The sequence below is a fragment of the Anser brachyrhynchus genome (assembly GCF_964034855.1).
Source record: "Anser brachyrhynchus genome assembly, chromosome: 5".
Lineage (NCBI taxonomy): Eukaryota > Metazoa > Chordata > Aves > Anseriformes > Anatidae > Anser > Anser brachyrhynchus.
Genome location: NC_137699.1, coordinates 19,842,029 through 19,854,944, shown reverse-complemented (window position 1 = coordinate 19,854,944; position 12,916 = coordinate 19,842,029). Strand labels below are relative to the sequence as shown.

Below are 12,916 nucleotides of genomic sequence, written 5' to 3'. Positions count from 1 at the left end.
TGAAGAAATCTGCTAAGCAGTTGGGAGTTGTCAGAGCCTTCTGTCCCCATTGATGGACCGCAGGTTGTGCGCTGCACGTCAGGCAGCCGGGAAGCTTTTGGCACAGGCCAGGACAGAAAGTTTAAACGCGTGCCTCTGGTCTCTGGAGCAGGACGCCTGGTGTAGCTGGGTGAGGAGGGAGCCCTGTTGCCCTAATTGGGGTGACACCGCAGCTGACTTTCCTGTTGGTATCATTAAAGCAATGCTCCAAGGCCCTGTTGTGCTCAGCAGCACGTGGTAAAGAGACATAAACATCTTGTAAAAGATGGTCCCTTGTTGAAAGAGGAGGCCAAAGAACCTGAGAATGAAAGTGGAGGCGCAAGCAGGCAAAGCGGCTCGCCTGCAGTTGTACGTACAGGAGGAGAAGGCAGCCTGTCGGCAGAGAGGGAAGCAGAGCCCTGGTCTCCCTGCTGGTGGGGCCGGGACCTTCGCTGCTGAAAATGCAGCTGCCTGGGCTCCTGCCTCGAACAGGCCAGGGGACATCTGTGCAGGGGCTGTGGTACTCAGGAGGATTTGGCATGCCTGCTGGGTCAGAGGAGTAGACTTGAGCACCAGCCTCTGACTAGCGTAACGCTGCCACTTCTGCTGCAGCCCCGTCTCTTCCAGGAGATGGGATTGCAGCCCGAGTAGCCTTATGCGACCCAGCTTTCATTAGCATTGTTTTACAGGCGTGACAAAGCTGTGGCAGCGCTGGCTTTTATGTCATCGCCCAGCCTCACTGGAGACAGTGTTATGTACATGCTCCTGCAGCTTCTCTGCCTTAGCCATCGAGCTGCGTGTGGCTGCGATGTAGACACAGCTGCAGTGGTGTGTTACGCTTGGTTCTGCATTCCTATAGAATGAAAAGGTGACATTAGGATGGGATCTGGGTCAGGGCAGTGCTCTGTCCAGCTTGTTTTCTCTGTCATAGCAGCCAGGAGCACTTGCTGAGCTGGTCAACACCAGCCCACAAAAGTTGTGGGGAGAGAGGGATCCATTGGCATCGTTATTACTTGGGCTTCTCAACTGCTCTTGCTCAGTGATTGAATTTGTTTTTCTAGGAAGAGTCTTTGCTGTTGTGAGTCACTCTGGCTTAGAAGGATTTAGCTTTCAGCTGCCTTTTGCCTTAAAAGGTGATGTTGCTTCTGGTATTTCTCAAGTTTAAAAATACAATAAAATTCTAAAAATTGTCAGGCAGCTCTCCTTAAGAAACTCTTGATACTTGCTTCCTTCTTTATTTGTTATTTTTTGTTTTTCTTTTTTTTGGGGGGGGGGGAGGTAAACCAAAATAAGGCAATGTTTAGGGAATGCACTACTGATGCTCCCTGGGGACCTGCTTGATTTATGTGGCAGTGAAACATCAGGCAGCAATGCTCCCGCATGTACCAGGGATGTAGTCTGCTTTCTGTCGTGCTGGATTTCTAGAGCAGCTGGAAATTAGTGGCACTCGGCACGTGAGGTAGTGCGACCTGGGGTTCTCTGTCTGGTTTTGGTTTAAGGAGTCACGCCATAGCAAACCAGCCATGATTGCTCTAGAGACCAAATGTCTTCAAAATGGGAAAGGAGGCTGTCCTCTTTGCTGTCTGTGGTCAGGAGGGATGTCACTCTGTTTGTAGGAGCTGAGCTTTAACCCTAAGGAGATGACAGGGGTGCAAATTGCATTGCACTTAACTAAAAATCTCTGCAGTGTTCCAAATGTAATGCTTGATATACATTTAAAAAAGTCCTGTGGCATAAAACAGTAGTGTGATCCCTCACCTACTATAACTGTGATAAAAACTACAGTGGAGGAGGAAGGGCTTTTCTTTTTAAGAGGTCAATCTACACTACAGACCTTACCACTACTTCTGGAGGTGGAACCAAACTGTTGATGATGCGTTTCAACATTACTACGCATTTGAGTATAGCTGTAACCCTGCTTTTTCCCTGTGCAGAAGCATTTTATGCAATTCTATCACTCTCATGCAGCAGATGTCTTTCATTTCGGGGTATTTGATACGTAAGCTGCTCCCACCAACCAGGCTGGCTTTGGTGGCATTTGTCAAAGTCTGAAACTTGAATGATTACAAAGATTTGTCATTATCACAGTCACTTGCTGTGACCTTCTCCTTGCACAAGAAACATAAGCTTGTGCTCTTTTCTGAGTGCTTTCTGTGCCTTGTTCCCCGGGAGCAACAGAGCTTGTTTCTTAGGCTGCTGGCGGACCATAAATTGCAAGGAGATGTTTTACAGGCACCCTCTACTTGGACTTTCCCCTGCATGCCCAGCATGCTGTGTCTCTTGCCATTGCACATTCACTCTCACTTTATTAGCTTGTGTGTGGCTTTCCTAAGAAAATGTCACTCCTTTTTAACTGCTTTTTAATTGTGTATTGGAAACGTGCAAGGAGAGATCTTCTCCAGTAAGTCGGTCTGTCTTCGGTGACTTGAGTTTCATTCTAGTGACAAACTTTATCGAGGTTAAAGAGTGTGTGGGGAACTAAGAGGTGGGGAGAAGACTGAAGTAGCGAGCTGTAATCATGGATTGAAAAGTGTTCCTGAAGTGACGCTTCATCATTGCCTGCCTGTTTTACTCAGAAATCTATTGTTTTGTCTCTTGCAGAAACACCACCGAAGAATTGGACATTATTGCTGTGGGAGATCAACAGCAACTTCCAGCTGCATCTCGTGCACCAGCTGTAAAACCACTAGTCGCAGTGAGTTTCTCTTATATACTCTCTCTCCTCCAGTGAGGATTCATTAATTGTAATCCATGAAAATAATCGTATCCTCTGTTTAGACTTTGTCCATTCACTTTACTCCCACAAAAGATTTGATTTACCAATCCCAAGCCAAATGGGTATGGAACGTTTTTTCCCCTTCATACTGGCAGATTGGTATTGTGCAGGTGCCAGAAAAGGAAAGCTTTCAAGTTTTGCTGTGCCTTGAGGTGGGGGCGTCATACTTCGATTGTTCTGCTTATTTATCCATTGACCAAAACGAGAATTGGATCAAATATTTTGCTCCTGAGAAACAGCTTCTGAAGTAAAGTTATTTTAATTAAATGGAGGAGAGAAAACTATTGCTTGGGAAAAGAAAATTGACTTGACTACTGGTTCAGAGTGCCAGAAGAAAGCACGTCATACGCTGATAGTCACAGGCAGGCGAAAGGAGAAGGTGTCACAGTGCTGGAGTGTTGCTGAATCTGTTCTTAGGTGTACTCTTAAAACAAGAGGCTGGAATATTCTCAGGGCTGTAAGGAAGCTTGCTGACCAATACTATTTGGATACTAAATGAACTCTTGAAAATCCTTGTTCCGTTAATTTTTTAATAATTCCTACCTAAATGAAATACTGAAGAAGCATGCTCCTCTAGTCCTACCAGCTACCTGTGAACGTTCACGTAACTCGCCTGTGATTCTTTTATCAATAATTTTCTTCTGTCGGTAACACAGTAGAACAGGTTCAAGTGATTTTTGATATTTTGCACAGCTTAAAATGATATAACGATTGTTTGCAAAGTCATCTCTGGTTTTGTATCTCATGTGGGGAATCTGTTTGCAAGAGTAAAAGGGCAGGAGTAAATCTAGGCCTGTGCAAGTGTTTGCTCTGAGGAAAGCTTGAGGATTCAATAAAAAACAAACAAAAAAAAAAGGTAAGTGCTTAAGGGATCTTAGGATACTTGTACAATTAAATGGCATTGAATATTGACATGCTATAGAATTTGGGTTCTCGGGGCTGGGTGGAAGGGAAATATTTGTGCTCAGGTAACTGAGTAACTGATTCTCCTGAGAAATAATGACAACAGCAGGAGGAAACAACTCTTTAAAAGGAAAAGCCCCATATCCTCTCAAAGGATATAGGAAAAAATTGGTTTAAATGTGTGTTTCTAGCCTTTGTCAATATTGCTGATGCATAAATTATATAAGACTTAGTAAAAGGTCGTTTCTAGAGAGCTATTGTTTCTTTGCCTGGAAGGACCCAGCCAGCTTGCAGCATACGCAGTGAAGAATACCTGTCAGAAATTGAATATTGAGTGAAGGTAATCTTTCTAATGAAAAGTAGTTAGAAGCAAGGCAGAGTCGAAGGAAAAGCAACTGCTCAGCTGGAAGACTGCTTCCAGTGCTGCAGACGTCCTCTAAGATGCATATTTTATGTATTAGGAGTATCGATCAAGGCCGTGGTGTGCCTCACGTTAGCACTGTTCTTCCTGATCGTTGCGATAAAGATTTCTTAACTCTTTGAGTTCCACTCCTGTCTCTGTGAGCAAGTACAGCACACTTGGTGCTGCTGCGATGGGGGACTCAGCATTGGATATGGTGGTTAGTTTGCTGCTTTTTTCCTTCTAATTTAGTGCCTTGCAGAAATAACTGTTTTAATCACACAAAGATAAAAGGCTGAAGCTCAGTTTCCCTACTCACCTCTTGAGTTTCTCTAGTAAATCTGCAAATGCTGCAGATACCTCTGCTGAAGGTATCATGATCTTGTCGTAGAAGCTGCCTGCAATTTCTCTCCTTTCCTCCCCTCATTAAGCCCTTAGATCCTTGGTCCTGCCTGCAGGCATTTTGCCTGACAACTAGACCATGAATTCATGCTCGGTAAAATACAGGAGGGAGAAAAGCTTTAAGTGAGACATGTCCTATGTCAACTGACAGAGCACTGCTCCTAGCAGAAGCTTCTTGATGCATGGACAGATAGTCAGCCGAGTCTCCTGACTGTAGTGCAGACATGCTGGTTTAGATCAATTAAAATTTCTGAAAAATCATCTGCAGCTGTGGTTGTATCATCTTAAGGGAGTTGTAAAGGGGTGTCACTGGGAACAGTGCCTGGTATGCGCATTGGAGATGCACTGAGCTGAGTGCTATAAAGGAGCCCTAGACTTTGCTTCCGTAAAGAAATATCCCAGGCTGCTTTTTGAAGCTCTTGACTTTGTGGATGCAATCCTGCTTTCAGTCACACTTAAGCCTGCTTTCTGTTCCTCTTGGGCTGATGTCCATTCCCTTCTGATCCTTTACAGTGCTCTAAGAAAATTGAATCCAGCTTGAACCCGTGGAAGTCACCTCCACTAGTTAAAACTAGCCTGCGTCAGAGGGTGATGTCGAAAGCCTTTTCTGTGCTATAACACTTGGCTGCCGCACCCTGCGGAGGCAGGAGTCTGCAGCTGTGGCTGCTTGAACAAGGCTCCCCGTGGAGCAGGTGTGATGCTGGATGCCTTGCATGTGCTTCTTCTAATGCTGACCCGTGCCACCCTCGTCTTTCTGCTGACTTGCCTTTTGTTTAACCAGTGGGCTTCTTGTAAGCTGCACAAGTGCATGCCGGCAGGTACTACGCCTCTTGAAAGGAGAATGATCTGGAAGCCAATTAAGAGCTCTGCAAATCCAGCTTCATCGCCCTGGTCTACATGCAGATTCCCTCTGAGAATTCAGTAGTGTGACTTTGTCTCTGTGCCAGTTTCCTTTTTGTTAAAAGATTCTTCTCATCTAGGATGGGAGCTGAGGATAAACATACAGAGCTAGCGAAGGTTCCAGTATAGCACTTAAAGAAATAAATATTAGGATACCTTTCTCTAGTATTTCTGCTCAGCCCAAGTTGTATCCTTGAAGTCTGTTTAGCAGTCACAATGAGGTGATGAGGAATGAGGACTGTGGATGGAAGGGAAGTGAGGAGAAGGTTGTGTACCATGCTAGTGACGCCAGGTGTCATCCCAGCATCGAGTCTGGCTCTGAGCACCTGGTGTATCTCGCCTTCCCGAGTGAAAATGCTCGCTTAGACTTGGGACAGCAGCAGATGCAGACAGCTTCAGGTTCATGTTCCTCACCTGCTGTCCAGTAGCAGCAGCTTTGTTCCTCGTGTGGCTGTCTCGCAGTGCTTTGCCTTGTTTGGTCACATTGCTTAACTCAGCTGGCCTGCCTGTCACACGTTGGCTTCACGTTAGGGTCACAGGAAGGACTTTTGCTTTCCAAATGTCACCATTCTTTTTCAGAATGTGTCCATGAGTAGAATCTGGATAGGATTGATGGCTATAAAACATTCCCTCTGAACTCCGAGATGAAAGCGAGCCATTTCCTTTCTCCTTCCAGAGGGCTCATCTACTATAAGAGGGAGGTGGGTTTTTTTGCTTGTTTATTTTGTTTTATTTAAATGTAACTCATCAGGTATTATAGCAGTATCTATGTCAGTCCACGGCAGCATGCTGTGATGCCTCATGCTATGGGAAGCTGGGAATATGAGAATGAAAGGCAACTCTGCCAAGGGGCTTCAGTCTTCCTTGATTTTTTTTTTCTCCCCTCTTCTCTCTCTCCGTGTTGGCTCCTAGAATGCAAGGGCACTGCTGAAATATGCTGGTGGTTAATCTTGCATTATATCTTTGGTTCATCCTGTCTCATAACTTGTTCATCTTCATGCCAGAGCCAGTTACCTTAGAAAATGTGAGGAAGCAGGCTGCAAGGAAGCAGGCAGTTCTGGGGGTACCACCAGCTCTGCAGAAATAACGCTGTGTGTTTGATCCTTATGAAAACGTTTTGAAGAACCGAACAAGAAAGCATTGTAGGAATTTGGAGGGTAGATTAATAGCATTCCTGTTTTGGGCTGTTTATTTGTAGCTTTAACTTTTTTAAAGGCAAAAAGTCTATTTTTAGCCTGCCTTTTTTCCCCCCACCTCGCTAACCCAAACAAATTTCCTTCCTCGGAGGGGAGGGTGGAGTTGGGAGGAAGGAAGGGTGGGTGGAATTAAACTGCTTCATTAAATCAGTTTCAAGATCATCAACACACAATTTCATTTTCACGTTACAGTTCTGAGTACACAAGAGTCCCTTTACGCTTTGCAGAGAGGGGAAGCTTTGTGTGCAGAAGGGGAGAGCAAGGGCCTCTGAGACAATGAGGCGGTTATGGAAAGCTTATGACTTTTGCTGAATTTTCTTCCTTCCTGCATGACTTTTTTTTCTGGTTACTTCTGTTAGGGTTTAGCCCGTAATTTCCAAGGAAAGGTGGGGCTCGGTGATAGTTTGCATTCACAGCTCCCAGTGTAGCGAGACGCAGAGAAGGGAAGGATTCTGGTAAAAACAGGAGTGTCAGTTAGACATTGCTACACTGCCGAAGGTGGATGTTCTCGCTGAGATCCCAAAGTATATCTGGTAAGAGGTAAGGCTAAGAGTAGGGGGTTACGTCAGATGTAACTGATTAGAACAGGGGCACAATGAGGAGGGGAATCAAGCTCTTCTGAGTCCTGGGATATATGTTTTGATGGTTTTATGGCAAGTTGCTTCTGATTTAGAGAGAACAAGAGCAACTAGCACCTTTCTTGCTAGGTTGATATGACTTGAGCTTTAACTTTAATATAATTACTGATTTTGGTGTGCTGTAAAAAGGGTTGATGAATCTAGGGCCTGTGGATGGAGTCTGCAGAAAGAAGCACAGATGCCTGGATTGTCTGATAGCCCAGCAGCCAGTGTCATCTGGCCAATGCAGAGTATTGTTGCTTTCTTCATTCCCCCTGAATCTCTTGGGCTTTCATGTTGGTTCTTCAGCATCTGTGAAGGTTTCTCTTCCCTCTGTTGATGGGAGAGGAAGCATCTTTGCAACAGAACTTATGTGAAGTCTCCCTCTGGCAGCAAAAGAGCGGAGAGCTTGTCCTGACTGTACAGGCTTCTCAGGACTGCATCATGAATCATTTCTTCTTGAAACATGTTGACCCTGTTGTGTGTTCTCCTGTGCTGCTGGAGAACTGACAAAGAACACACATTACACTTGTATTTATTTAAAAAAAAAAAAAAACACATAACACATCAACAACAAAACACCCAAGCAAACAAAAAACCCTTTCCTGTTTTGGAAATAAAGTAAATTCTGTTTTTTCCCATCCTTCCATGTCAGGAGGTTCCTAATTTTCCTCTTGCTAGTCACCAAATTACTGAACCCTGTGTGTGAGCTCAGAGCTGGAAAAGACAGCCTGACTTTCCGAGCCTCTGTCCCAGGGAAGGCTCCCTGCTGCTGAGGATCAACACGGGACAGGAGCCCTTTCTGCAGACTCTCAAATTCTTTCTTTATCTGCTTTCTTCTCCTCTTCCGCTTCGCCCGCTGGGAGGCTGCTCCAGAGGATGACTGCTCCATACTCAGCTTCTCCTGACCTCCAGCACAGGAATCTTAGCTCATTTCTGCACCAGGATCACCCTGCGGGTTAAACAGCTCTTATTTCTTGCTACTTCCCCCAGCCAAGTCCATTTGCAGGGACCAGTCCTGTCCATTATCAGGCTGTGTTCTGGCAATTTGAACAAGCCGAGCTTTCCCGAGACAGGCCTCTTATTCTTAGCAGCACTTCTGTGCACCTATTTTCATTTCAGTTAGTCATCTCTGAATTGTAATGTGACCAGAACTGTTCACAATACGAGTGGCTTGGAAAGGGCTGCTTTCAGTAACACTAATTTCAGCATTTAGCTATCAATTGCGGTTTAAGCTAGGTTACACATCTGAGAAAGATTTCCTGGTCTTGTTCTGAAGGCATCAGTAATGGTGGCTCTTTTTCTGCTTTAGGGGAGTTCTGTCAATGGTTCCTTTGATGTTTAAATAGGTACCTTAATTTGAATAGGCAACATCTTAGCCACTGCATCTTGAAATGCATGTTTTGTGTGTGTGTGTGTTTACTTGAGGCTTTTATTATCCAGAAATTTCATTTTCTTGGAAGTGCTCTTATACTTGTAGAACATGTAAAAACAATTAGTGAATTATCCAGATATGAATTTCAGAATCTGAGCACTCCCATTCCAAGTAAAGGTCCCTTTTAAGGTATCTTTCAGTATCCAAAAATGTCTGACTATCAACTTCCATCCCTGGATCACACTGGGCACTGCACCAGCAAGAATATATGCAAAGAATGAAAATAAAGTCCATTATTTATGACCCTCTCTCTGAGTTTCTCTGGCTTGTGTGAGGAAAGTGGAACTACTTGGAAATACTTCACCTCCCCTTGGATTTCTGGCTTCTTTGAAGGTTGTCTTGATCTTTGTGAATAATCTTTGGTTTATACGTTTGATTTCATGCCAGCAAACTAAATCTTTCTATAATGCGCATTGCTTCAGGGTTTGTATATCATGAAGACTTGAGGCATTTCTCCCACTGTTTTGTGTAGTAACATTTCCCTTCAGCTGGCACTGAAGAATAGAGGGATGTGGTTGTGAGCAAGGCAAAGTCAGGAGATGGTATGTGGTTGTTCCGCAGGCTCTGTGCCTGTCCGAGGGCAAACTGCACAATTGCTCTCTGTATCTGTCCTCAACCTAGGGGCAATGGCATTTTGTCTGGCCCAGCTGAGCCCTTGTGCTTTACTAAATGCTTCTGGTGACACGTTCTGCTTAGCTGTTGGGGTTACAGTGGTGGTAGCACAGAGCTGCTAGGGGAGATCAGCTGGTGGCCCCCAAAACCCATCTGAAACAGCAGTGATATCTAGCTGAGCTTAATGGTCTCACTGAGAGTGTTCATGTTAGGATAGGATGCTAGTCATCAGTTGGGCCTAAAATTAAGTAAATGTCCAATTTATTTTTTTCTGGGGGGGTGGTGGTGATGGTGAGGAAGCTGCCTTCAGGATTTTAACTGAAATCCTAGCATGAGCCCCCTTCCTGCTAGATTGCCCTGCCAACATGCTCATACAACTTGTCGGATATATACGTTAAGAAAGCACCCATCTTTAAAAGTATTCATCTTCTCTGAGATGGCAGCCATCCTTGTGCACTGGGTCTCCTTTATATCATTTGAAGTATATTATAAACTCAGCCATTAAAGTAACTTGCCACACATCCCATTATCCTTGAATAACTTTTCAGGTGTACGTTTATAGTCCTTTCTACCACCTTTCCTCGTGCTCTTGGGGAGGGAAAAAAAAATACTCTGCTGCTTTTCAATACTCTGCTGCTGTATTATTTTCCTGCTATATCAAATGTAGTGTTAAAGTTCACTGTGCAGTTCTCTTCTAGTCACTTGCTGTAGTCCTTTAAAAGTAAAATTACATAATTTATATAAATTCAGAGGAGGAAAAGTTGAAGATGTCTGTACCAGCCTATTTTTTAATCCTCTGTGGAAGCTTGGAAAAATTCAGGTGAGTGTTCTGGAAAGCAATTATCATTTGAAATTGAGGCTTAGATTGGACTGTTTCTCATGTGTACTGCAGGAGGTGTTTCTGGAGTCCCTTTGCCTTTCGCTGGTAGGAGTAATCTCTCAGTTTTAATAAGTAACTGCTTCAGAGTCATGAAGCAGCTTCCCCATAACTATTCGTCCTTGATAAAGAAGGTGGTCAGTGTCTGGTTTACTTTGAACTGAGAGATTAGCTCGACCCCTTGTAATCTTGAATATGTCTCTTATGCCTCTTTCCTGCCTGGAAACAGCCTCTTATTTGGAATTTAGTCTGAGTAAGACCGATTTATTTATTTGCACCACAGAAACATTTGTGAGCTGTGACTAGCAACTCATACTATACTCATACCCTGTACAATGCCAGGACAAGAAGACGGTCCTTAACCAGAGAGCTTTCAGCCCAGCGTGGAATAAATGACCGCTGCATTAGCAAATACTTCTGCCTGAATAGAGACTTGGTGCCAGCTGTGCCCAGCCCTCCCAAAGGGAGGGAGCGCACAGTTCATCCTACAGGCTGGTGAGAGCTGTACTTCCAGTACAGTTAGTCTGTACAAAGCAGGTATGTTGTGCTTCTCAGGCGTGGACACACACCCAGGGAGCTTCTCATCCTGAGCAGCATGTGGAGAAGATAGCAAGCAGCAGGGGGCTGCTGGCATCCTGGTGAAGGTGCCCCAGTTCTGGCTGTGCTTTTCCCAGAGAGCCTCTCCCATGTGTATGGAGAAGGTTTGTGGGCTGTGCAGATTGCTTTTACTACCAGCTTCCATCCAGATGTCTTATGGGGCCTGAAAGGGGAGAGGTAAAGGGACACCCGTGGCCTTTCAGTGGAGCCCTGGTCAATGAGGGCAGTATGAGTTCTTTAGACAGGGCACGGATTTGAACACTTGCAGTCTCTATCATTAAGTTCCATTTTAGGACTAATTTGTCTTGTTCACCTATCTAAAAAAAAGAAAGTGTTTTAACAGTAGCAGGGGTTTATCTTCCCCTTTGCCCCTGGAAGCAGCAGTTGAACCCAGGATTAAAAGCTGAGGGGCAGACCTGCCAACATGAATCTAAGGGATAATTTTGAAGAGGCAAAACTCTGTCTCGAGAATTTTCCTCTGGCTCGGTTCATGCTCTTGAGCATCACTGAAGTGCTGTTTGCATCAATCTTCAGGCTCATGAGTAGAGCATTGCTCTCATTTGTATTTTGGGTGTGTTTAAAAGGCTATCTCTGCAACTATAAGGGCTACATCTTGATTCATTTTAATTGGTAACATAGGTTGTACAGAAACTCAGGACTTGAATTTGCATTCTCCAGAGTAAGACTTCGAGTCAGCACAGAAAGAGGATTCATTTTTGCAAACTCCATGTCTGAACTTGAGTCTCAAGTTAGGTGTGCTGCTATCAGTTTGACAGTCAGTGAAGCGAATCTGCCATTAGCTTCAGATGCCCAGAGACCAGCTGTCTGCATCTGAGCTATGTGGACCGTCCTTCCAGTCAGTAAGAAGTAGATGTTTTAGGACACAGATCATCTGACCCTGTTTTAGACAACTGCTTTAGCACAAAATGCATTCTGCCCTGGAAGCATTTCATGCTCCCCAGCAACTCTATTGGCAGTCCAGGCAACTAGTGCAGAAGTTCATGTTGACACTTGCTCAGATGATTCCCATATGAAATACTTCCGCTTTTCAGTTTAATTGATTAGGTATTTTCAGCAAAGCATGGTCAAAGACATCCTGGTACCCAGGAAGCAGGTTGTGCTCCGTATCTTTTCTGCTTTTATTCTCCAACTCTCTGTCTAGAAAACGAAAATTATTCCATTGTGACAGGAGCATTGGCCTTCAGAAAACTCCTTTTATCTACACGAGTACTTCCTGTGGTATTTTTCCATCCACTAGCATTGGCCTTTTGCTTATCCATCTTAGAGCTGGATTAACTTCAGAAAGGAAAAAGGGCCTTGTATGGAACTCCGAGACACATTTATTTCTTTGACCAGTAAATCAGTATTATAGTTCCCTGGGGACTGGGAAAGAGGTATTATGATGGAGTTATACTTCTAAGTCCACTCTTCCTGAATGCTGAATTTCCAAGGGGAAGGTATAAATCTCCTTTGACACAGAAAAATCTATATGAAACAGTTTTTGGTGGCCTCATTCTCTTTGTGTTTCTTTGCCTCCCTTTTCTGCCTTCCTCCCTTTCCTCAGGTGCTACGGTATATTACTTAGTTTCCTTTGAGGTAAGTATAGCTTCTTTGTCACTCTATGGAACACATTCATATTCAGGAGGGCTTTTTCCTGTGTCAAAGCCAATATTTTGTTGCTTTGTAACACTAACCTTCTTGGAACTCTCCAGCTAATATTTTTCTTTTCCTCTGTCTTTTATTGACTGTGGTACATTTAGTATTGCTTCCCTCCCCAGTAATTTTTTGGTTTTTATTCATGACTAATACATCCATTTTACGAAGCAATGAAGCCCATTTACAAAGGAAAGTGAAGCTGGTTGCAGGGGCTTGATGGAAGTGACAATAGGAGGCACACACTCTTGAGTCATGTTTGTTTTATAAATGAGGCTTGGTGTGCAGCAGAGAGGCACAAATTCTGTTGGCTCTCCAGGATCCTTCTGGCTCTGTTTAGGTATTCTTTTCTACAGCGTGACTCTGAGGCACTGAGCTGAGGCTAACTGGGAACAGTTCTGTTCAGCAGAGAGGGCAAGGAGCTGTGGTCCTGTTGTGCGTCCGTCCGTGGCTGAGAATTCACATGGCATGCAAGGAAGGAAGGAAAGACTCACCTGCATTGAAAGCATTAATCAATGTGTTCAAATAAC

The 12,916-nt window shown here is 44.3% G+C and overlaps 1 protein-coding gene across 6 annotated transcripts in view; it reads left to right on the top strand.

The window, feature by feature from the left end:
• TSPAN4 (tetraspanin 4) overlaps positions 1-12,916 on the top strand; it is a 407,111-nt gene that overhangs the window by 62,992 nt on the left and 331,203 nt on the right. For all 6 annotated transcript variants that reach the window (XM_080593874.1, XM_080593877.1, XM_080593879.1 and 3 more), the window contains exon 2: positions 2,620-2,713. Coding sequence is in view for 1 of the 6 variants with exons in the window: in XM_080593872.1 (XP_080449998.1) it covers positions 2,620-2,713 (94 nt within the window). In the remaining 5 variants the exon portion in view is untranslated. The remainder of the gene's footprint in view (positions 1-2,619; positions 2,714-12,916) is intronic.